Source organism: Struthio camelus, chromosome 1, assembly GCF_040807025.1.
Source record: "Struthio camelus isolate bStrCam1 chromosome 1, bStrCam1.hap1, whole genome shotgun sequence".
NCBI lineage: Eukaryota > Metazoa > Chordata > Aves > Struthioniformes > Struthionidae > Struthio > Struthio camelus.
This window is the reverse complement of record NC_090942.1, coordinates 79,776,167-79,801,053: the sequence shown is the minus strand read 5'-3', so window position 1 is coordinate 79,801,053 and position 24,887 is coordinate 79,776,167. Positions and strand designations below refer to the sequence as shown.

At 38.1% G+C, this 24,887-nt stretch overlaps 2 protein-coding genes across 3 annotated transcripts in view; one reads left to right on the top strand and one right to left on the bottom strand.

Moving 5' to 3' along the window:
- Positions 1 to 6,805: 6,805 nt before the first annotated feature.
- Positions 6,806 to 21,176, bottom strand: RIBC2 (RIB43A domain with coiled-coils 2). The gene is made up of 7 exons (XM_068952061.1): positions 20,958 to 21,176; positions 17,415 to 17,496; positions 15,545 to 15,889; positions 14,752 to 14,870; positions 9,982 to 10,209; positions 7,909 to 8,075; positions 6,806 to 6,953 (listed from the first exon to the last, which is right to left on the bottom strand). Exons 1-7 carry the CDS (start codon positions 21,072 to 21,074, stop codon positions 6,872 to 6,874), a joined length of 1,140 nt encoding a protein of 379 aa, XP_068808162.1. The 5' UTR covers positions 21,075 to 21,176; the 3' UTR covers positions 6,806 to 6,871.
- Positions 21,177 to 21,262: 86 nt separating this feature from the next.
- Positions 21,263 to 24,887, top strand: part of SMC1B (structural maintenance of chromosomes 1B) — a 37,452-nt gene continuing 33,827 nt past the window's right edge. For both annotated transcript variants that reach the window (XM_068951954.1, XM_068951960.1), the window contains exons 1-3: positions 21,263 to 21,623; positions 23,428 to 23,620; positions 24,398 to 24,506. In XM_068951954.1, coding sequence (XP_068808055.1) covers positions 21,515 to 21,623; positions 23,428 to 23,620; positions 24,398 to 24,506 — 411 coding nt within the window. In that variant the 5' untranslated portion in view covers positions 21,263 to 21,514. The remainder of the gene's footprint in view (positions 21,624 to 23,427; positions 23,621 to 24,397; positions 24,507 to 24,887) is intronic.

Sequence of the window (24,887 nt, the reverse complement as noted above, 5' to 3'; positions counted from 1 at the left end):
TCTGATCCAAACCTCACTAATGTCAGGAAGAATCTTACAAGATTTCCTGGGTTTTATAACTAGAGGAAGAGAAGACATTGCATCAGCACAACTTAGTAACTCAGCCAAATGTTCTTGTGAAGGAGCAAACAGAACAGCAGACTTAATTTTCTTTTAACTTTGAATTAATGGATACAACTGGGGTGGTGGGGAGGGGAAACTTGAGTTTCTTGAGAACTCCTACATTCTTGGAAGGAAATATCCTCATGCAAGTAGAGAGTTGCAGGGACTTTTTTGTGTGGTTATTTTCTCTCTCTTACCTATATAGTGAAATAAAACCAGTGAAAATTCGTTTTCTAGAGATTATGAAAATTCCTAGTTTAGTAACAACTAAAATATAAAAGTGAGCAAAATAACTATTATCAAGAAAGACCTCAGAGACCATAAACACCTCCAAGCATCATTAAGCAACAAGGTAAAGAAAACTTTTTCAAGGATGCTTTCATACCTCCAACAGTCAACGTCAGAAGAAGTAGAAAAGAACAAACTCCGGCAAGTTACATGTAAAAATGAACAACACAGATCAAAAAAGTTTAAGGATTTTTGTAGTAGAAGCATGAAAATTCATAACAAATTCATTTCTAATTACCTCAGTAGTAGGCAACCTGAAAGAGAAGCCTGTAGATTTATAACAAATTTTGTAATAGTAGTCAGAAGAAATAAGGTCACTGCAAACAAATTTAAATGATTTTTTTGTGTGTGTTCACAGTGGAAGAGAGTAAAGACACTTCCACTTGAGACTCCTTTCTTATGTGAGACATATCAAAGCATGTCTTAAACTGATACACTGTAAAAAGAGTATAGAACAGCGTAACAAAATGGACAGTAATGCTGTGAAGAATGAATAGTCTGCTTTGAAGGGAAATAACTAACGAAGACCCACACACACTTGTGCCTGGCACAATGCTTTTCAACATATTACCATATTTTCAGCATATTACCTATTACTTTTCAAAGTATTACTTAGAAGGGAGGTAAATACTGCAATTATAGACCTCATTGATGATATTTACCTACCTACGTACTGAAAACAAAGATGATGAGAAGAAAGTGAAGGGGAAACAGAATGGAAGGCGAAGTTTGATATGGAAAAATATAAAGTGAGGCATACAGGAAAAAAAAAATTTCATAGAAATTTTGGTGGCTCTGAACTAGCTGCAATCACTCAAGAAAAAAGATCTGAGTTACAGCATAGAGTTCTATGAAAAAGCCATCTCAGTGCTCAACAATGGTCAAGGAAGCAAAATAAATGTTAGGAATTACTAGGGAAAACAGGGGATAAAACAGAAAATATTATTATGACACAATCTACAGATTCAAATATCACAGTTTAATCTTCTGTTTTTCTAGGCGGAAGAATCCTTAGTTGTTTTAGTTATTTTTCATCAGAAAGCTGTCCCATAGCTTTCTTGGCCCTTGTTACCCATTTCTGTACCTTCTCTAATTTTCTTTCTTGTGATATAACATAGGCCTAAAAAAACTGAAGAACACAGGGAACGGCTATTCATCTTTTTAAAAAAAAATTAATGACAAAATTAACATGCACCAAATGAAGCTAGAAAACAGCAGGGTTAAAAATAAACAAACAAACAAACAAAAAGTACTGCACACAACCCATAGCCAACTCGTGGAGTCTGCTGCAAGATATCCTGAATGCTAAATATATGTGGATTCAAAGTGTGCAACTTTTCTATGACAATTATTAAATAAAATGACATCACCTATGGCTCAGAGAGTTCCTGAAATGCTTTTCTGGAAGATGACAGAAGCATTCCTGCTATCAAAGAGAGGCTAATGCCTCAGTTGGATCATTAGTCTCTCCCATTTCTTAGTCTGTCCTCTGGGAAAGGAAATGGAAGAAGTGTAAGCATACATATATTTCAAATTCTCTTTTGCTCACACCAATTACTATCATTTCAATGGCTTTGAAGTGATATGTTATTATGACACTGTGGTATATAATTACATATTATATTATGCACTTTGAACTATGTAAAATAAATATAATAACTAGATACACTGATATGCACATTTCATTTTTATATATATATATATATATATATATACACACGCGCACACACATATATATAATTAGCTAGTTCATGTTCCAGTGAAACACAGTAAGATTCACCCTAATCCAATCTAAAAATATTTTTAAAAGGCAAACAGATTATTAAAGAAATGGGTCTTTGTGCAGTGCTTGTACTGCTTTAACTTTAATGATGTTGATTTTAAACCAGTATAATTTTCATGATAGGAGATTACTACCCATAAAGGGATATTAATACTGAGACAGCATAATCCTGTATACTTAAGTAAATAAACTACATTAGTATAAGGCACTACTATTGTACCATAATTGTACCCACGCTACAGGCTGTTCCAGCCAAACTATTCTGGTAAAAAAACTGAAATATTTATATCACCATAGCACATTAGACTGTAGACATCAAAGAGCTAAGAGCAGTCTCAAAATCATTGATTGCCACAAGGATTTTTATAATTTCCTTGGGTCAAATCTCTGCTCCAGACATAGGATGGAGAAATTCCCCACAGCAGGAAGCAAATTCACTTAACACACATCAATAGCTTCTACAAGAACCATAGTAATTTTGTATTTTCTTTTCCGGAAAGTACGACCACCATTATCTTGCTCCACAGCATCATGGACATGAAATGTACTAATGTGCATATATATCCTATCAACAGGACTTTCATTCTTCACTCCTTTACCTGCCCGTTTATGTTCATTTATAGATCCAATCTTCTTTTTTGCTACATGACTCTTGCCTACAGCAAAACTAAAAGCAAATACAATAATATGAGTCAAATTACATTACAAGGTATAGATAGTGACCTGCATGTGAAAGTTAATACCTCCCTTTGCAGTATGGAAATAGCTGTTGATATTTAATATATAGTGAGATTTCCCACTATACAGCATTTTCCATGCTTATAAAAGTCTAAAATGTGATCATAGGTCTGTTTGATAAAACTATGGTTCCTCAGCAAGAGCAAGCAATACACAACACTATTCCATAAACATCAAAAAAAAGAAACCTTGGCAAATCACACAATCAGAACTGTAGGTTAGATTTATAACCTTTGAAAACTGAAGGTCAGTAGATACTGTTGAAAGAGTATATCACAGATATATCCCCGGAAGCATATAGCAATATTAGATTAAAGAGGAGAAAATGAGTATGCTAGGCAGAGAATAATCATTAGCCTTGCGAGTCAGGAAAATTTAGGCATTAACATCCCTAAATTTAATAGTTTTAGATCCCTCTGTTTTCTTCTGTCTTTACAAAAAGATCAAACTCGCGCTTGTTGCCCTTCAGAGGAGGAAATCAAAGTCCATCCATAACATAATATGGATATCCAAAGTAGTATAAAATTTAATACGAAAATGCCTCTAATATGAAGCTATTTACTCTTCCAAGGTCCTTCCAGGAACAAATGAAAAAACTTTTCATAGCATACAATATACACCATTTGCAACTTTAAAAAAAAATTTAAAAATATGAGCACAAATAATCTCAAGAAAAAGTAGAACATTGGACTCCAGTTCAATCACTGTAACTTCTTTTTTAATATATACATTTTCCAAGATTATTAATCCAAAGTATCAGTAGTGCAGGAAACTGATACAAGCAAAATTTGAAACATAAACATGATAGGCACTGATTGCCATTTTCCTCCCTTAAATCAGATCCTCGAACTTACACCTTACTCTAATGACTTTGATAAAGCTCCATAAAAACCATCGAAACACATGGACAATTCCATAGTGCCAGCACCTAAGTAATTAGCTTAGTTGTAAGAACAGCAGTAGGAACTCGCAACACTGAAGAGCGTTAGGCGCTTCTCATATCACGCGACAGAGCAGCCAAAAATGTCTTCAAACACCACCTTCAATCAGTTAACACTTTTAATAGATCTAATCTACCTTTAAATATTCAGCAGTAAAAATTGTAAGAATGACATATTTCAAAAGCACTTGGGAGCACTTGAGCTAACAGCTGAAAAGGTCAACATCTTGTTTGTTATACAGCCATACAGGTTTAGTGCAGTTAGTGCACCTCACCAGCACTTCATTATTACCTACCCAGGTGAGATAGACAACTGAAAACATGGCTTTTTCAGTGCAAAATAAAAAAAAATTGCATAGAACATTTGCAGTAATTAATCAGACCTGTTTTACCTTGCATTAGCATGTTTAGTACAACTTGATTATGCTTTACTTTTAACATCTAAAATCATTTTCAGTTTTTCTATTCTGAAGCAACAGGTAGAATGCAGTATAGTTCTTGTAATCATATTTGCAAGAACAGTTTATGTCATCAAAGTTTTCTGAGAATCTTCGTAATGTCTAATCCTTCCCAGCTGTGGAACCGTCAAAGTCCTCATATTTGAATTTCTAGCTAAAGTTTATTCATAGTGCAACTGTTTCCTTTTTGGGTCTTCACATGTGTATACAAGTTGTTATGAAAGTGAGTAACTAAGTACAAAAAGGATTTGATCTTGTAGCCCTTCCTTAAGAAAGCTCAAATGCCACCTGACTAGCTCTAGCATATTTTAGTTACACTGTACACCTTTCACAAGTGTCCATAAACATCTACTCATGAGTTGCATGAATGAAGATGAGGCAATGAAGTTTTCCACACTTTTTCTTTATTAACTTTTCTGTCAGGTAACTATAACTTAAAGGGGGAAAAAAAAGAGAGTCAGAGTCTGGTATTATCAAACATAGATGAAGAACAACTTAAGTTAAATGAATGCTACTGTAGACAGTCCATTGTTCTGTTCTTCCTGCCCCATTTGGTGGCCTGTCTTTTAAGACAATCAGATGCACTCTTGATATGGTCAATCTAATATCGTTCTTGGTAATATTACAAAGGTATCTCACCATGAGTGAATTCTAGCCTGACAAATAAGCAATTCTATGCTATCACAATAGAATCTCTTGAATACTACCCCTTCTTACTTCTTTGTAGTCCATCTCATCATTAAAGGTGCAGTGTGATCTTCTCTCACCTTTATCTTCCAACTTTCCTGATTTGCGCATCTTTCAGTTCCTATTCTCCAGCCACACTGCTTTTCCACCTAGTTTCTATATACATAGAATTAGTTCCAGTTGTCCAGTTGTAACATTGGTACACTTCGTGCTACGGGTTATCCTGTCCCAAAACCTTTCTTTACCCATTTTCATATTCTCATCACTTAAATTTTCTTCCTCGTTACTCCTGACTCTAGAGGGATTAACATGGGAGTCTTTCCCAGACTTCTCTTGTTATTTCCTAGTTCAAAACTGTAGTAAGTCTTTTCAGCCTGCTCCCACAGGCCACTATGTCGGCTGAGCAGACTTATTTGAATAGAGTCCTCTTTCAAGGAAGATTTCCACATAGTCAAACATCTCAAATCGCCCTAATAATATCTATCTTGAGAACCATGTAGTCTTCATTATTTTCAAAGACCAGAATAATTCGCTAGAGTTTACCTCAGCGTCAGTTTCTTTAAACATCTTTCCTAGTTAAGCTTTGCGGAGTCATCTTCAACCATGCCAGCAGAATTTGAAGTTATCACTTATCCTGACACCAAGGACAATCAGTGGATTCCATGCCAATATCATCATCATGTTTTTACCCTAAGTTTACTCCCCAGATTCTGGCAAAATACAAGAACTTATTTCTGGACCTACTGTCATGAACGGCCTATCCATTCTTAACTAAGAGTTCACAGTCTCTTAGAGGTCTTAGGTATTTATGTGAATGTCTGGCCATCTCTCTCTCATTCACTCTTTCTTCTGTTTTAGATCATTAAGTCTTCTATCCCTTTCTCAGTCTTCTGTATGTTATCTCTTTCCCTCTGGGATTTAATTTTCTGGATATCTCCATCACCCATTTCTCTATCATGGGGTTAGTTTCTTACCTTGACTCTCCCTATTTTCCTCCCGTCTGTTTCACTTCTGCATTTCACAAGTACCACTGACTGGTTCTTCCATTGGTAAGTCTCTTCTGTAGCCATAATGATGGGAAGCAACACGCTTTTGTGAATTATGCTGCATGCGCTGAGACCTTCCTCCATCTTGTTTGGCATGCATCTGCTCTTTTCTTTCTTTCATCATGTCTTAAATTCTCCTTAAACTCTCCTCTAGAAGCACACTGTCCTCATATTTTCTCCATTATTTTTAATGAGTGATAGTACACACAGGAATACGTTCCCCACATGTATGCACTTACACATGTTCCATAGCTGCATCATGCCTCAATGCTATCATTCCATCAGTATTTATCCACATCTTCTCTTCTTGTTCCTACTTTTCAGGGAACAAAATGAATGCATCTGGCCAGCTTGTCCATTTCCTCCTCTTTGCTTGCTTTTATTCCTGGCTGCTTATTTTTTAAATAAATCCACCTTTCTTCCCTCACACAGAAGCCACAAGGTTCTGTCACCTGTGATCTACATTAGGTAGCATTCCCTCTGGCAAAGGTGCATCAAGCAGCACTATTTTAAAATTTAGTTTCTTTCCAGCAATTGATTTCTAAAGGCATGTATAACATAAATACTGCACTTAAATCTGAGACACAATGGCCAAACAACCTACTATCTACCAGTACTTTTTGGTAAAAACAGTCATGTTTAAAAATGATTCTCCTCTTAGCATAAACGTGCCCCAACGGGCCATCATCTAGTTTGAGTGCACTGTGTGAACAGGGTGAGGAACAGAAAAAAAAAAACAAAAAACAAAAAAGGGACATTGCGCTGCTAAATTAAAAATTTTAATATTTCTACATACTCATATATATTTCAGAGTGACGTATCTAGAATGTCATCGGCTGGTTGTATTAAATTGTGCATAATACTGGGCTGTTGGAAAATTCGAATATGCTTCTTCTTTAAGATACATGTTCCTAGCAATAAATGAAAAATGCAGTTAGTAAGCGTTTTAACTTTCTCATTGTAACAAAGTTTACTTGAGAAACCTAAAAAGATGTAAGGCATAAGCACTCAAACATTCAGAATTATTAGAAATGGAATTAAATATATTTCCAAAGCCATGTCCCAATATAGCATAATAATTCCTTTTTATCTTCCTAAAATAGCCTCTCAATGAAAAATTAAAGTAGCGCACTTCAGAGCTTTTGCTTTTAGAATAGGAAAGCATCAGATATTGGAAATTATTTTGCAACATGTACGTAGGCATGCATGGGGGGAAAAAAATATATATATCAAAGACTGGATGGCTTTAACATTGAATCACTTGGTTTGATTCCCCCATCCCCACCACCCTTTAACACATTATCTCTCCCCTTTCTCATCAGAGCAGACAAAAGACCTATGCACCAAGACCCATCCAGTGATGAGCTAAAGAATCATCTAGTTCTGTCATACACTATGGAAAAGCTCTGTTTGTGCCATTAGCTTAACCTGAGCCATTAGATACTGGAAGTTATACTGAGGTCAGTGCATACCCATCCTTTTTTGTTCCATAAAACTAAGATAAATCAAACAAACATGTACTGCTTAATACCTGATAATATAATTTTCTGTGCATTTAATAGCGTTTATTCTCTTTCTATATAAACTTAAGGGTCTGTTCTCAATGGAGTACTTAAGTAGTTTGGCTACTATTCCCTACCTGTAAGTTAAGAGCAATCATAACCTACTCTACGAAGATATATATTTTTTAATAGTACTGGAAAACACACCCTTAAGCTAAATTGTTTTGTTAAAAATGTTTACATTTTTAATAAGTTTATTGAAAAATAACAAACTTACTACAAGTACATAAGTTCACTGAAAGCTGAACTATTGTGTCAACAGCCGAGAGTTTTGAAAAGAAGAAAGTTCTCTTTCTGTACTTACTTTGATTTCTGCTCCTGGGATAGCACTGCATTTACACTATCTAGAGCTCGGCGGCATTCTTGATTCTGTCGTTGCTGATGTCGCTCTAAAAGCAACTGCGCCCTGGCAGCCTGTATACGTTGCCTGTCCCACTCGGCATTTCTTTGTCGTTCCTCCTCTTTTAGTCTCTATAGGAATGAAAGGAATGCTTCATTTTCTCTTTATTCAAAAAAAAAAAAACAGTCAAAAAGTCTTACTGGTAAAATTCATCCACACCACTTGCTTGCCTTTACTGAACACTGGGGGTAGCACTTGAAATAAGGAGAAAAAGTAGACATTTTCAAACTAGGTAGGAGCCCATGCATTAGGCAGAAGTGAGATGCTACAGATTAGGAAGCTACTTTTTACCAGGAAGCAGGACAGACTCCTACTTCTGCACAAAGTAAGACATTCAGGATCAGGTATCTGGCAAAGTAAGGTACTGTCAGAGAGTTAATCAGATTACTCTCTCTCTCGGACATAACAGTTCTCACTAATAACCCAGAGGGGCAAGATGGATTTTTTTAGAGCCTGGTAGCAAGATTTGAAACTTCTTGAGTTAAGAAGCTAGCAGGAACATTTGTTCCTCGCTAGTGAGGCTTACAACATGGCTAAGTCAACGTACAACTAAGCCACCAACGTCAGATGAGCAAACGGCTCATCTGCTTCCTGCTACACAATGCCTAAGCCTGTACACTCATGACAGCATTCAAAGGGTAGAGTTCTTCACTTTTGCTGCCTGCCTCTGTCTAACCTTTAGAGCAGCAATTACTGACAGTGCTTATTTTTTCCATCCCAGAACATGTTTCATAGTTGTGGGGGATGGCAGAAAGGAAATTTCCTTGCGTTTAGGAACATTCAAGAGCACAAAGTATGTATGCAAGAATACTACTTTTAGAGACTGAGAAATACTCACCAAGTGAAACTCCTCATCAGCATTAATAGCTTGCTCTATCCAAATGGATTTTTTTTGGAAAAGGCAAAAGCAAACGCCTAACGCGAAGGTCACCTCACCACTAAACATCATGTTTGATCACTAAGATGTACTGGTGGTACAAGGAGGAAAAGGAACAAAAAGGAACAGGGACAACGTCTTTGAGAAATATGAACATAAGAACAAAAGAATAGTTCTTCCACTTCTTATTCTTGGAGATATCTGAACCATTATTACTGAAATTTTATGTCAAGGGCTAGAGTGCTCTCCGCCCTCTCCTGGGTGTTTGGCTGCCTGAACTCCGGGCCCATTTTAATAGTGCTGCTACCCAGTCTTAAAAAAATGCACATTTAAGAGCCTCAGCTGGAGATAACTCTCCTTTGTTCAGGGGCTGTTTTTAAATTAAGTCCCTTGCCCGCGGTCTCTACCTGAGCTATGTCGCAGCCACGCCTATGTTTGACCGTGTACCCTATTGATCTGGACCCTGATCCTAGCAGACTTGACTTCCTGGCTTGACCTCAGACCTGCCTCACCATTACGGACTTGTCTGCCCATTCGGATTCTTAGCTGAACCCAGTCAGCATCATCGGACCTGTTCTACTTGTCTTGCTCAGGTACAGTGGGTCTGCCCCCTCATCTGTGAGGGTACCGCCCCAGCCTGCCTTGCTGTCACCCTTAGCTCTGGGCTTCCCATACCCTACGAGGCAGCCCACTCCTGTTGCTCCCTCACAGCTAGCTCATGCCATCTCAAGCCAAGCCAAGCACCATGAAACGTGGCCCTTGGGCTATGCAGGACTCTGCTCCCTGCCTCCGCTGGAGCCAAGTGACTACAGGCTGTGCCCCAGGACTCCCCTGGGCCCTGGTCCTCTCAGCCCTGGCCTTCAGAGTAACCCCCCTCCCAGCCCAACCCCAGGGCTCCTGCTGCTCCCTGACACTTCCCATCTTTTGCAGACACACTGCTTTAAGTCCAAATGATTAAAGTTTGAGCAAAGTTAAGAACAATGGAAAATATGGTCTTAAAGTGGGATATGCAGGACAACCTTAAATGTATTTTCTTCCACAAACATGCCTATAATACTAATACAACTAGGAGTACAAAACATGCACGTAAGCTCAAATACCATTTTCTCCAGAATTTGTTGCTGTTGGGTGTAACGAATTGCCATCAGCTGATCCCGATTCATTCCCTTCCATCGATCTGTGATCACACGATGTCTACCAAAGGAACTAGATGCTTGTTCTGGGTTTTCAGACAGTAAGTCACCTTGAAGGAGGCTGGAAATTTCAGCCATGTCATCTTTCATTGTTTTATACTTTTCTAGCTTCTTCCTCTCAGCTAGTTCATCAGCCTAAAAGTCAGTGAAAGGAGAGAACTGATACTGTGTCTAAGAGAAAATATTAGCTAAGAAATGCAAGAAAAGTTAGCATATCCTAATACGTGTCTTTCCAACTTGCATACAGTTGTCAACAGCATCACATATGATAACCCACAACACCATGACAGTAGTAAAGAAGGTTGAACAAAAGCTAACAGGATTTATTTCTTTAATGTTGTCATACCATAGAGAGCCAGTAATTCGGGGAAATAACTTTGTTTTGTAAGAAAAGCCAGAATTACATAAAAATTAGTTTCACCTGAACATGCAACATTAAATCCATTCCCTTGGCCCATGCATAATGCAACCTTTAATAAAATTGTTATTTTTAATACTACAGATATATTCACGTAATATGCATTTCCTATGCAAATCACCGTTCCTAATGCTCACAGTAAGATAATTCCTTATTCAAAGGAAATTGTCTTCTTAGCCAACTCCAGACAGGAAATACGATTTTACTTTAAAGGCATTACCTTCCACAGAAGAACTGGATTAAGTAAACTAATCTAAGTAGAACAACAGTGCTAAGCATCATCCACTCCTAATCCTGTTCAGTTCTCCTGTAACGTGGGAACTAAGCCATATAGAACAATGCACAATGCCAGGTTCCATTTAGAGGGTGGTCAGGTAATCTCTTTCTTGCTAGGGCACAAAGAGTGTGTCAGGTGTCTTTTTAGACTTGTATCTTGATTGCAGCAGACCAGTGAATTCCTACCTCTGCAGTTTCTCCAAGACTGCCTCATACTCCAATTAAAATCATTAGCTTACAAAGTGAACATTCTCAAGCCAAGTAGAATAGCTCTGTAGTTTTCTTGCTGATTAGTGGTACACCAGTTGGCGTGCACACATTTTAAATGCGGAGGAAGACAAACAAAATAGGAAGGGTTATGCATAAAGTCATAGGAAGTGAAAGATTCTTCCTCTGGTGTACAGAATCAAGTGGCAAACGAGCAGGCAGAATAATCAGAAAATGTAAGCAACTGTGAGAATGACAGACTATCCAGACACAAGTACAGGAACTTGTTGCTTTGTAAACGTTACCAGACGAAAAATCCTAACTCAGCAAGCACAGTGATCCATACCACCAGAGGAGACTGCACACTCGGGTTCAACTCAAGGTTTGTATTTATGGACTTTGAATTTGAACCATAGCAGTTCTCCCAAGCATCAGGCCTGTAAACTATCAAAGAGCGACATTTATTTTCTTTGGTTGAACATGGACAATGACCTATCAGAGGTCTGAGAGAAGAAGAAATAACAAATACTGCTAAGTACCATGTCCTAGATTAATAAACTCCACAGCTGAAAACAGCTTAGCCATGGTGGTTTCTATCAAAATAACAAGAGTGGTTGGAATGCAAACAAACTAATAAAAGATAAATCTCTCAGTAACTCATTTTTTGAGTTTGAGTGATAAACAGTCAGAGCTACAGTTCAATTTAGACGATAAAAAAACTCTATTTAAAAATACTTATCAGCTGTTTAATAAGATTGTACACTCTACTGTGAAATAAGAAAGGAAATCTCTGCTTTTATAGAAATGAAAATAAATCAAGCAAATAATTAAATTTAAAGTGGTAAAACATCAACTTCAGATCTAGCAGTTATCAGCCCTGCTATCATAACATGGAATAATCCTTTGAAAACAAAAGGTAACCTTTTAATCTCACTAAAGTCAATGAGTCAGTTTCTACCAGAAATGTAAAACATCTTTTGCCCCAAATGCATCTCCCTGAAGTTTTCTCTTTATCTAGAAAAGTCAATAATAACTTATTAGAGGTACTAAGAGATTACAAGGGGAGGGGGGGGATGGGAAGAAGACAGACAATATGGACATCCAAAACCCCAGAGATTTTCAATCTTGTGATCCTATCGGACAATGAACCCGAGTATCTGGATGTGTACTTTTAGCTTAGCTATTTATTGAGCAAGTATTTTAGTTCTCGAACTGCCCTAAAGTAAATCACATTTTACAGAAAGTCATTTTGGATGAACCTTGGATTTTATAAGGAACTACTAAACTATGATGAAGAATTACTGAAGCTTAAAATGTGTACTTTTTATTTTAAAGGACACTTTACTGTGATCTAGCAACAGATCCACAACAGATATTTAGAGTTTGTAGTTCTACCATTCTCAGTAAGAGGACGAGCCTAAAGTTTTCTGAGCTGTCTAGGAACCTTACTTGAGGAAACCTCCAGCTATGTGCATAGCCATGTACGCAGCCCTACTAAATAACGATTAACGACTATGCAAAAGAAAGATATTAAACGCAGACTAAATCTGATGCACTTTCCATCAAACCAAATTGCTATTAAAAAATGATTCATCAGCGTAGCATGGAAAACACAGATGCACAAATACATTCTCCTGTATTTACTTTAATCTGTATTTATTTTAATCTTCTCTAGCACTAAACGCTTCCTTTTGCTATAGATTCACAATTCATAACGCAAAAGAAGAAAGCAGGTAGCAAGGCCAGAACTTCACATGCTCAAAATAATTGCCAAGTTCTGACCGTGCGAGAAACTAACTGCTGCCAATACATAGCTGAAGGAATGCACCACAGCTTCTGAAGGCCCTATGACTAAGCCACAAGGCTCACAAATGATCAGACTGACCTGTTCAGAGTCATAGAAACTTGTGAAAAAAATATTATTCATCTGCACAATCAATACAATTCCATCGGCTGTATTTTGCAGATACTCCAGCACACTCGAGCTGGACACTTCTGGTTAGCAAGCTCCCTTAAAGATCATTTCGCGCGCTGAGTTTCCTCATGCCTGAAAATGTAGTAAAAATCTTCAAATACTGATGATAGTAGATGCTGAATTCAGGAATATGATGTGAGTAATGAAAAACACATTTGCGCAACACACTTCAAAGAATGATAAAAACAGACAGCTACCATTCTTCTATATTTAGGTGAAAAAGTGCTCTACAGTTAAGAAGAATTCATAACTTACTCAAAGACTGAAAAAAATATTTCTCTGAAGTAGCTAACGACTCAATGTGTTAACGATAGCATAATGTTGCAGGAGTAACACCATCCTACCCTGCAAACGCCTGCGATAACATTCTCAGGAAAGCTATCCAGCTCTTGTAGTATGTCTGGGAATAAGTTCTGATTATGTGAGGTCTGCAAGACTGTAGGAAGTCTATAAATATGAGGTGATTAAATTAGAGATCCTCGGTAATCACATCCTCTCACTTCCTCAGCATAGTCTCCAAAATGTCTGGGAAAGGATTCAAGTCCTGTACTATATAAAAGCAAGAAGACTGTCTTGCTGATTTCAGAAAAAAAATAGGTGCATCTATCGCTTTAGTGCTATTTTAGAGATTCCCAAGCGTTACTATCTTAAGAAAAGAATCTGTATGTGCAAATGTAAGATTCTGCTAGAGAATCACAACTGTATATTAAAAAAAAAAAGTAAAAACACATATTCTAGTCAGCACTCAGGGACCTCTTCATTTCTGTTACCTGACTTTCCAAATTAAAAGCATTACTACTCACGTAGGAAAGAATGATGTCGGCAGGAATAACTGATAGTTTAAGCTAGTAGTCAAAATCTTCTGTTACAACAAGGACAAGAGCAATACTTCTGTTCCTGGCTAACACATCCTTGGATGAGAGAATATCCGAGAGGAAAGACAGTATTAGTTTTCCAACCCCCACCCCCACACTTAAAATCCTTCACTACTGGGAAAAATGGCATCAAATATATCATTTCATTGTCATGGTCATTAATTCCAGAAGAACAAAGAGAACCATTAGGAATAAGCATAATTCCACCTGAAGAACCTAGTGAGAGCCATTTCAGTTTGTATTTTACTACTGAAGAAAAATATTCTGTGAAAAATAGACTGATGCTAAATAACAAAAGAGTAAGCTGAACAGGGCAGGGGGAGAGGGAATATACCACAGTAGTAAGACAAACTACTGGAGTCTCTCAGACAATGATACTAAGGCAAACGCTAGAACATGATGTGAGCCTATTCTCTAAGCTCCAAAGCATGTTCAATAAACAATGAGAACAAATACCACTGAAGCAGTCAAAATGCCAAAAATGGTGGTGTTAGGGCATTAAGGTAAACAATAAAGATGAAGTTACCGACAGTAGTATTTCCACACAGGCAAAAAGATAAAACAAGTAGAGACAGAGTACTAAATTCATCAGATTATTGACATAAAACCAGAAAGAAGCTTGGGCGGCTTCTGCTCTACCCACATTTACAGATCAGAAGTTTTCAAGAGCTTGAGGAATTCCGACTGCCCTTTTTCAGTCAGCAAGCTAAGGTCTAGGACTGAAAATTCTGGCAGAGGATAATTAAATCCTGGTAGAAGATAAAGAAGCGATTAAACTGTATTTTCTGACTACTGAAACAAGCTTGGAACTCAGCTGCTAAGAAACCTTTCCCGTAATATCATTATTCATTGTGCTATTACTCAACATTTATCTTATTTTCCTTCTCTGTTACTTTTTTTTAATTTTTAAACCAATCTGAATTTACCTGGGTTCTATTAAAATCTTTAGTAGCTGCACAAACAGCACGTCTGGTTTCTTCCTCTGCTCTTTGTAGCTCCATAGCTTTTTGGTCAAGTTCAATCCTATTCTTGTCGTAGAGATCATCTAAATGAGATTAAAATGAAGTTTAGTTAATATTCATGGACATGATGTGCTGTATGTACATGCCACTATTAAAAAAAAAAGTTACTGACTGAGAAGTTACAAATATACTAAACTGAATTACATAACTATTCCCAAATCCTACCACTGAAGATTTACATTTTAGAATTTCAGATGACTCAAAAAATCAGTTTATTATGTAACCCATCTTGTTTTTACACTTAGACAAAACAGAAGAATATATGTTAAGTATTGTAGAAAAATACCTTTTCATGATAGAAACCAAAAAAAGTCATCAGAATTATTCTGTTCGCTCTAGAATACTAGAAATCGGACAACTTGGCCTGAGGAAGTAAACCCTCTAACATGCAAAACACAGATGGTTTTTCAAAACGTCCTGACTCTTCATTTGAGCTGTATAACAAGAATGAAGTGCATGTAATAATATAGTCACCACATTATTAAATATAGATATCTTAACTGAGATATTGAATACATTCAAGGCTATAATGTAAAAACTGCTGCAGTATTTCTAAAAGCTGCAATACTGAATATACTAAAATATTCCTATACCGGAATCTGATGTATTAGACTATATCAGAGTTTTGGCAGATACACTAGAATTTCAAAGCAGACCAAAAAAAAAAACTTTCTGTCTTCTTGTCTTCTTTTGTTACCTGAAAATTTTTTATCAGCTAATACATTCTTCCAGTCTCTCTGTTGTTGAAGAGACCATTCTCTTAATTGCTCCTTTTGAAATTTCATCCTCTGAGCATAGTTTAAATCTTCACCCATAAACTTCTGCAAGCCAGATACAGTGCATCGAGGATCACTGTCTGAAAGTCGAGCAGGAGTGTCCTTCTTTAGGGCTAGAGGATCAGACAGGTCAAATTCACGTCTTGTTTCTGGCTTCTGAAAATTCTTCCGAAATTCACTGATAGCCTTATTCATATTTCTGATATCATTTTTTTGTCTTTCTTCTAACATACACATGATCTTGTCATTTTGCTTCATTTCACTGGCTAGAGAAAAATGTATGAACAGAGTGAAACTACAGATCTCAAGTGCAAGACAGAAAAATCAAATTTTAAGAGAAGTAAATAGAATATAAATCTTCAAATTTTTAGACCTTAGGAAAATATTTGATCTATGAGAACAAATCTGATAAACACTCTAGTGTTGGTTATATTCAACTATAAAACTCTTTCTTTCTTTTTTTTTTTTAAGGAATCAATTATCTTGTTATAATACAATGAAATGTGAGCATGTGAAACAGATAGTCAATACAAATTTCTAGAATTATGAGGTTTCATTTAAAAAAAAAAAACTTGTGGAATACATGAATGCTATGTACTGTAGAGTACATCTTTGCATCTATTCCTGATCTAAAGTCACGACTGAAATGCATTAAGTTGTCTATTAAGAAACAAAAAATAGGGCTCTCAAATGGAAGGGACATAGGTAATTGTTTCATGGTTTCCGTTATTTTTTTCCCCTCACTAAAAATAAAAATTGGCTAACACTAACAGTTTCTGGAAGAGCTTAATAGCTCTTCCCCATATAATCAAAATGCTGTAATTGATTTAGTAAAGTAAGTAAATAATCTAGCTGTTTAAATATAATTCACAAGAAATTTTATTTTCTCTGCCAAACTACGCATTGCTTCTGGCAGTTTCCTAGGAGTCAGATTCTGGCAGGTATCCTGCCAGGGTATCTGCCAGGAAAATCACAACCAGCAGCAGGAGCTCGACATGGAAGTTGGCAGCTACATTTGAGTCGTCTTGAAATCCACAGAGAGCTTAGTCTGTGGGCCCTTTACAAATGATCTCGCAGAAGAGTGTTACAACCACAGAGGGCCTCATGGGGTTTCGAGGTCAGGGGACGTGGTTGAAATATTTGTATGGATATGTGCTCTGACTCAGCAACGGCTCCTACTCACAGTCCTGCTGTACGTGACTCATGCTTCTAGCAAAAATAACCTATAGAGAAGATCTCATTGAGGAACAGCCAGCTAAAACATAGCCTATTTCAGCAAGAAAGCAATTAAACAATTTTGCCACTACTGTTCTGAAAAGAACAGTATTAATTAATTCAGTTTTTTAAAAAATCCCTGCATCTTCAGGTCTCTAAAACAATGCTATTTGTCAGCCTTTATCAAAGGACAATACTGCAAAAACTCTGGCTCTTCTGTTAGGAAATGTCTACCACTTTGATCATGGCAATATAAATCCAGTGATGTGAGTCTGTACCTCAGGCAGTCAGATGAAAACAGATACCGCATCAGTGCAAATACATTAACATAAGTAAGACTCAATATAATAGGATTCAGCTTGTATGTCCGAATTTGTATGTCCGAATTTGTATGTCCGAGAAAAGCCCACAATTGTGCTAATACATATATATGGCAAGATTCGAGGAGATAAGCTACATTTGGAAATAAATACGGCAGTATGAAAGACATAAAGGGAGGAAAAAAAGAAAGAAACAGAAGGCAAAACTGTTTATATATAATTGTACATAGAAATAAAGTACAGTTTATGAAAATACCAAGTTTTTCATTTTGTGCTTTTTCAGTTGCTTCTTGAATTTTCTTTTCCTTAATCTGGGTATCCAAAGCATCTTTATCAACCTGTCAAAACAAAAAAAGAAGCTCTGTAAGAGATACTATGTTTAAAGTATTAAAACCAGGCATTGTCAAATTATATTGATTTATGAGTTTTGAGAGACAAAATATAAAGCCATTACCAGAGTACATATATTACTGTTTAATGTAAACAATATATAAAGATAAAAATAAAAAAGCATTATTTTTGTTCACCTCATTTTAATAATGACTGATAAATTTTTGTGGCATATCAGAACAAAATACATTTACATGATATATAGAGCTACAGTATATAGATGTTAATTTGTATTACACAGAATACATTTTTCCCATTATATGTGGCATTTCTGCTTAGTCTCTTGTTTTTCTGTTTCCATTTATTAAGCAGTCGAGGTTTTAGACCATCAAGATTGCAATATAGTTATAACAGTGGAACTATCTGGAAAAAAAAATAGTTGGTTCACTAAATGTAAATTGAAAAAATAAGGGGGTATAGAAAGAAAATTTCCAGCTCAATAGGGAGCTCGATTCAGTCGCCAAAACATAGTGTTGGGTGCCATTTAAGATGCACGGAGATATCTACAATGAGCTGGCAGATATGGTACAGCATAGTCACATCCTTGAAGACTGGCAGCTGAACAAGGCAGAATACCCTAAGGCATTTCAAATGGTATTAGACCCGACATTTACACAACAGACTTAAGCCCTGTGTTTGTTAACAGAAGGCAGCAAACGAACATGCAGAAATCAAGATTTTATTTCTAATTTTTTTTTTTTTGCTGGTCAAGTCACCTAATCTCTTTAAAATAATTACAAAAAAATTTACAAAAAAGTGACAATTCTTCAACAACTCGATAAAATATTTTGATAGTGCTAAAATGGTTATTCCCTATTCAGATCAAGGGAGAATGACCTAAACAGATCACACTGTTAATGCTGTAATGGACTACTGACTATACCAATCAGGTCAAGAGGTAGATCTATAAAGTGTAGGCAAGGGTAAAACCATGAAGAAGCCTACACTATACCTTTGTACTGCAATAAGTCTAAAACCAATGCTACAGAAGACATCAAACGTGAACTCATTCAGAGGCCTCATTTGAGAAACTAAGCTCTCAACAGAATTATGGGAAATAGTATTAAGAGAATGTTTTTGTGTCTCCATTAGTAGATTCTGGGAATAATACAGGCAAGTAAATACACTGACTAGCATGTACAAATTCAGAGTTACACTATCAGCTCTTTCCTGTTCTCTCTGTCCTAGCTTTCAATAGATGGGAATGCATCCATAGAAGGACCATTCCTAGCCACACACAGTTACATATTTAACTTGAGCATTTGACCATACCTTGCCTAAGGATAGCTGAAACATTAGCAATGTTAAGACTCAATGAGAGATGCTAATGGCACTAAAGTAAGGAATTCCTTACGATGAACATTTAAAGCAGCTGACTAACTACTAATCTGCTTGTCTTTATGTATAATAATTCATATATAAATGGAGAGTCATTTTTCATTTGGACTATTCATTTGAACTCTTTTGGGAAATTACTGATTTCAGTGAGAATAAATTCTTAAATCTGTAAATGAAAGGAGCTATATCTTAGACTACTTTCTAAGTTTCTCTAGATTATTTTTCCATTTCTCAGATGAGAAAACAGATACAGTAGTCAAGGTAACTACTAATAGTCAAGAAAAGAATAAAGCCTCTCAGTTCCCAATCTGCTTTCCAGGCAGTATACGATCTCCATGTTTATAAACTACTCCCTGAAGTAGTTTATAAACAGTAGCTTCCCCTGAAGAATCTGTGGTGCATTTCTAATGCATGATTTTTGAATTGTGTCAGTGACAGGCACTCAGCTAAACTGGAAACAAAAAACTAAAACCAAAAGCAACCTCCCTCCCCCCTCCCAACAAAAACAGAAGAGAAGGCAGACTCTAAAAGCACATCTGAAATACAGATATAGTATATCTTTGTATTGATTTGTTGACTCTCCATGCTTTGGACTTGACTTAATTTCCAAGCACAAGATAGCCCCTTCTGTTAGTAGTCACGATACAGCCGCAGAATACCGTATATTTAATGATTTTAATCAAAATATTTATAAAATTCCTCTAATGGACACTTTTTAAGATATTTGTCTCAATGGGAATAGATTCATCAAAACCTGTCTGATAAGCTACTTCTACATAAGTGTTTGGGAATGATTTTCAGATGGTCTAAATCAGTAATGCTCAATAAAGTAGAGAATTTATATTTTACATTTAATTTTTAAGGCTCTAGGAAATATATCCTACAGAGAAACTGTGTGTTTCCTGAGGATAAAGTTGAACCTTACTATACCCATCCCACATCCATTAAAAGATGTTAACTCCTTCCACTTAAGTGTACTGTTGGCTATCACACATGTCAGGATTCTGTTATCAGGTAGATAATCTGTCCAGCTCATGAAGCAGGAACTGCTACTTTGCTATGCAACTAAGACGACTTGCAGAAGTCACAGGAATAAATCCAAGGCTCTGCTGCAAATGAGGTAAAGATATCCTTCCACTGACATACTGAGACATGTTGCAACACCTACTACCAGATGGATCAAACTGACACGTTGCTATCCTACCAGCCCAAGGAAGTGAACAGACTGGACTTATTTTCACAAATTCTAAAATTAGTCCTACTTGACTAGATCCTTGCAGGCTGAATGGCATTCACACTCTGACATCCATTCTGGGCAAAATCATAACCAGTAGTTTTATATTCATAAAAGCAGCCTGAACAAATCTGTCAGATTTTGCCTGATACAAAATAGGGAGCAGTTGCAGGATCCCTTCCAGGAACAGGTGTCTCACAGCAGTGATCCTATTTTCTAGTGAGGATCAAACAGTTGAGAGATGTATCAGTACAGCAGAGTGATAAAAATCATTTATTGTTTTATTCCTCATTGTGTTTGCTGACTCTGCAGGCTTCTGGCTTACCCCGAAGTAAAACATGCTCCACAAAGTTCACTCCTACACATAGGCTGAAACAGAGGGCTTGATTTTTTTCTCCTTTTAAGGAGAAATCAAACCATGCCCTTGAGCCCCACAGCAGTGAGCCAGACCAAGTCCCCCTTACACGCGATAACCGCCAAAAAAAAAAAAAAAACCTCTTGATGATGCCTAGACAATATAGACACGCTTTCACCAGCGACCTTTTAAAAAGGCACCACTCCCCTCAAGCAAGGGGGGGGGGGGTGCCTGCCCGTCTCCCACCCCAGCCTGGCCCCCGCCTGCCACAGCAGTCACCGAGGTGGCGCTGAGGGGGGCGCCTGCCGTGCCCATCCTCCCCCAGGAGCCGGGCCCGGCCGCCTCGGTCCCGGGGCGCTGCTCAGGGCGGCCCCCGCTTTGGATCGGTCTCCTCAGGGCACGTCGGAGCAGGGCGGCGGCACCACCGCTCTCGCCTCCTCGCTCCGCCACAGCCCGGACGGCGGCTCCCTCGGCGCCCTCACCCCAATAGTCCGGTCGCGGGCGTTGAAGATGCGGCTCTGCCGCTGCAGCTCCCGCTGCCGCCGCCGCTCCAGGGCGGCCGCCTCCTGCAGGTCTCGCTGTAGCCCCAGCTTGTGCATGGCGCCGAGACGGGCCGCACGGGCAACGGCCTGGGCAAAGCACGAGCACCAACGGCCGCCCACGGGAACCACAACACACGGGTCGCTATGGGAACGGCAGCCCCCGCCCTCTTGCTCCGCGCGCGCGCTTCCACCGGCCAATCGCGCGAGGCCGCGTGGCTGCAGGCACGAGGCGGGCGGCCGTTGACGACGCGCCGTTGGCGGGCTCTCGCGTCGCTCCTGGAAGGGAGAGGCGGCGGCGGCGGCGGGCAGCGGTGGGGCGGGCATACGGCTGCGCTCGCCCCAGTTCCCCTCCCGCGCTCCGCGAGGCTCTTCTCTTCCCCCCCTGTTCCGCAGGGCAAATCAGTAAAAAAAAATACTCGCTGGGTGTTTAAACTTCGTGCAAGGCGGGAAGTTCAAAGGCTAACGGTCTCGGCTGCCCCTCACCCACTGCCGCAGGAATGGGTTACCTGAAACTGCTGGAGATGAAGGATTTCAAGTCGTGGCGGGGGCTGCAGGTTATCGGTCCCTTCATGAGGTTCAACTGCATCATTGGGCCCAACGGATCAGGTAGCAGGCTAAGGATATAGGTGGGAGGGAACAGCGAGCAGCTGCGGGCTCTGCTTCTCTTCTGTAGCTGCTGGGATTGAAGTTTCTGGTGCCCTGCCAGCCTGTATCTCAGTTTTGGGGCCTACCAGGTCCTTTCTGTGAAAACCACTGGCCTAACAAGGAGGAAGCAGTAGCTGCCCAGGCGCAGCCACTCAGGTGAAGGAGAAGGCTATCATGGCTGTACTGAATGGATGGAGACAGCTTGTCTGCTGAGTAGAGTTGCAAAGCTTGACTGAGGGGGACTGAAGACTCTCATAGGCCTTGTTGAAATCAGTTCACAGGCACCTGAGGGGATGGTAGCACAAACAAAGTTTTGCATGTTCCTGATCTACATTGCTTCTTTAACTGACGGTATTGATCTTCCAGCACAGAAGGCTGAAGTGGTGTGGCTGAAGAAATTTCCGTTCCCGGTTTTACCCTTTATTTTCCTAGCCCTGTAGAATGAGCAGTTTGAAAACAGCCCACCACTTTTTGGCCACCCCAGTTTGTAGCTCAGCTTGTTAAAGTTACATAAAGATGGTTTCACTTTAATATGCTGGGTTGTAAACTGTAGTAGTGGAAAGCTGCTTCTTGAGTGAATGTGTAGTCCTTGCCTTAAACGTAAATGCCTGTGGGGGGGGGGGGGGGGGGAGATGAAGCAGCTTTGGAATGCTAGCTACTTTGGATATTGTAGTTTAGGCCAAAGAGCCTTCTCTTGTTGATGTAACTCAGCATTGTCATGCTCTGGGTGCTGGAACTTTGATTAAAAACTGATTCACTTCTAATGAAGGCTTCGTTCAACAAATGTGATTTTTCTTTTAGTTGCCAAAGAACAATGGGATGGGAGTTAGGGGCTGTCCCAAGGAAGAGCCTCAAGGATGAGCTTAGTGTTTGGGCTTAGTTACACAATCTGTTAATGATTTAGATCCTGTTTCTTCACTTTTCTAATCTAATGAGATACATGAATGGAAATAGCTAGCTACAGTCAGTTAGCATTATTGTCATATTGTGTATCATCCTGTTCCATCCTAACTGCCCCATATTGGGAAGTCTCAGAATTGTGGTTATTTTTCCAGGTACTTCTCCAGTTAAATCTGAATAAATTATATAGATGAATCAAAAAAAAAAAAAGTGTGAATATTCTGTAATCTCTGAATTAATTTCCCCCCCGAGTAGTCTTCCTTTTCTGATTCTTTGCAGAATGAGACAAAATACTGCAAAAGTACGAAAGTTGAAGACAAAATAATTAAGCTGTCATCAGAAATGCCAAAGATCAAAAGGGGAAAAAGGAAAAAGGGTTCAATAAAGAGAACTTTTATAAAATAGCATTATTAGAAAACTTTAGTGCTGTGGTGTATGGATCTGGGAAGGTACTTGTGTTCATAAGAACCCGAGTTCTTGTGGAACAGTTCTAAGGTTGCGATGTTTATGCAACAGACCTCACTCACTACATTATACAAAGGAAACTATCAAGTGAGGATTATGATGCTGTCAGTTCAGTTTATTTAATAACCTCTAGACGTGCCTATATGAAATCTGATCTACCATACTGAGTCTGGGATTTAATAACAAATCAGTTTTGTGATCGTTTCTATTACAAACAGGCTGGTTATCTGTTTTACATTATATCTTAGAAATAGATTTCTTTACGGTGTGAAATATTTTTTCCTGAAGGGAATATATAATGTATAAATGGAATGTTAAAGACTCCCAGTTACATGTATGTTCTCTTAATTGTTAATCAAATTCCTCATTTCCTTTCTGCCATGACAAAACTTTTTTTTAGGCAAATCTAACATAATGGATGCTGTTAGTTTTGTGCTGTGTGAAAAGATATCTAACTTGCGAGTTAAAAATGTTCGAGAACTTATTCATGGAGCACATGTTGGAAAACCGGTCTCTTCTACAGCAAGTGTAAAAATAGTGTATTGTGAAGAAAATGGGGAAGAAAAAACATTTTCAAGAGTTATCCGTGGTAGGTAGTAGATTCTGTCGCACATGTTTTCTGTGGTCTGATGTACAAAAATGGAGACTGAGAATCTTTAGCTTTCAGTTCAAATGCATAGTATTTTTTGGTATTAGGTAGGTTAAGCCTGTTGAATCTTGAAACACTTTTTAAAGTCTTTAAGCAGTGTTATAATTCAAAAATAAAGCATACTATGGGCAAAGTTAAAAGTTAACCAAATGATTAATATATGTTTTTGCTCTGTACTTTGATCATCTATAGATTTTTCGCTGTTGGAATGTGTGGATAGCGTAGGCTCTGGAGACTGGGGTATTCCATTCTGAAACTTTTGCTTCAGGCACAGGCACTTAAGCAGCTGCTGATATCTTTTGGAAATATGCAGCTAGAATTTTAATACAGAAAGATGAAGCTGCTGAAATGAGCAAGGGTTTTCATTGTTTTTTTTTTTTTTTTCTTGAGGGAGTTGCTTAGTTGAGAGCAGAACTAGTGACTGCTTTCCCATGGATTTTGTGTTACAGCCGTGCATTACTTACACGCCCTCTAACACCTTCCCACGGGCTGCAGGGTCAGACCTGCTTCCTCTCATGTCCTTGTGTCAGACCAGAGGTATCATGTTATGTGCATGTTCTGAATTACACGTGTGCTGCGATACCATAAGCTAAGAAGTGTATTTAAAAGTCATTTATATAGTCATTTGAAAAACGCTTTTTTTTTTTTTAAGTAACATTGATCAGCTACTTAGTATGATTTTTCCATTTTATAGTAATTACTTTTTGTCTTCTTTAGGTAGTTGTTCAGAATATATTTTTAATGATAAACCTGTCAGCCGATCTGTTTACATATCCGAGCTTGAAAAAATAGGCATACTTGTCAAAGCCAGGAATTGTCTTATTTTTCAGGTGAGCATTTAAGGTACTTGGTAAAGAACATTAAAAGCTTCTGAGATTATTTCATAGGAATGGACAGTTATCTACTTGACTGACAAGGGAATGCCCTTAGCTAGTTTCAAGCTAACAGGCAAAGTTTTATCCTGACCTTGGCTAAGAGCTGCAGATTGTGAAATGGAAATTAAAAGGTTTTTTGTGTGAGCATGAGTGCATTGGTAAGAAAGAAGCTAATCCAGAAGAAATTGTTTCTGTTCTTTAGTTTATAAGATGATGTGCTTCTTTATTTTTAAATGCTTAGTGTTTTAATTTCTCTGGTTGTTAAAAGTGGGAAAAGATTGTAATTTCATCTCAAAACACCCATATTAGGAAAGAGGCATAAAAATGTATCCAAAA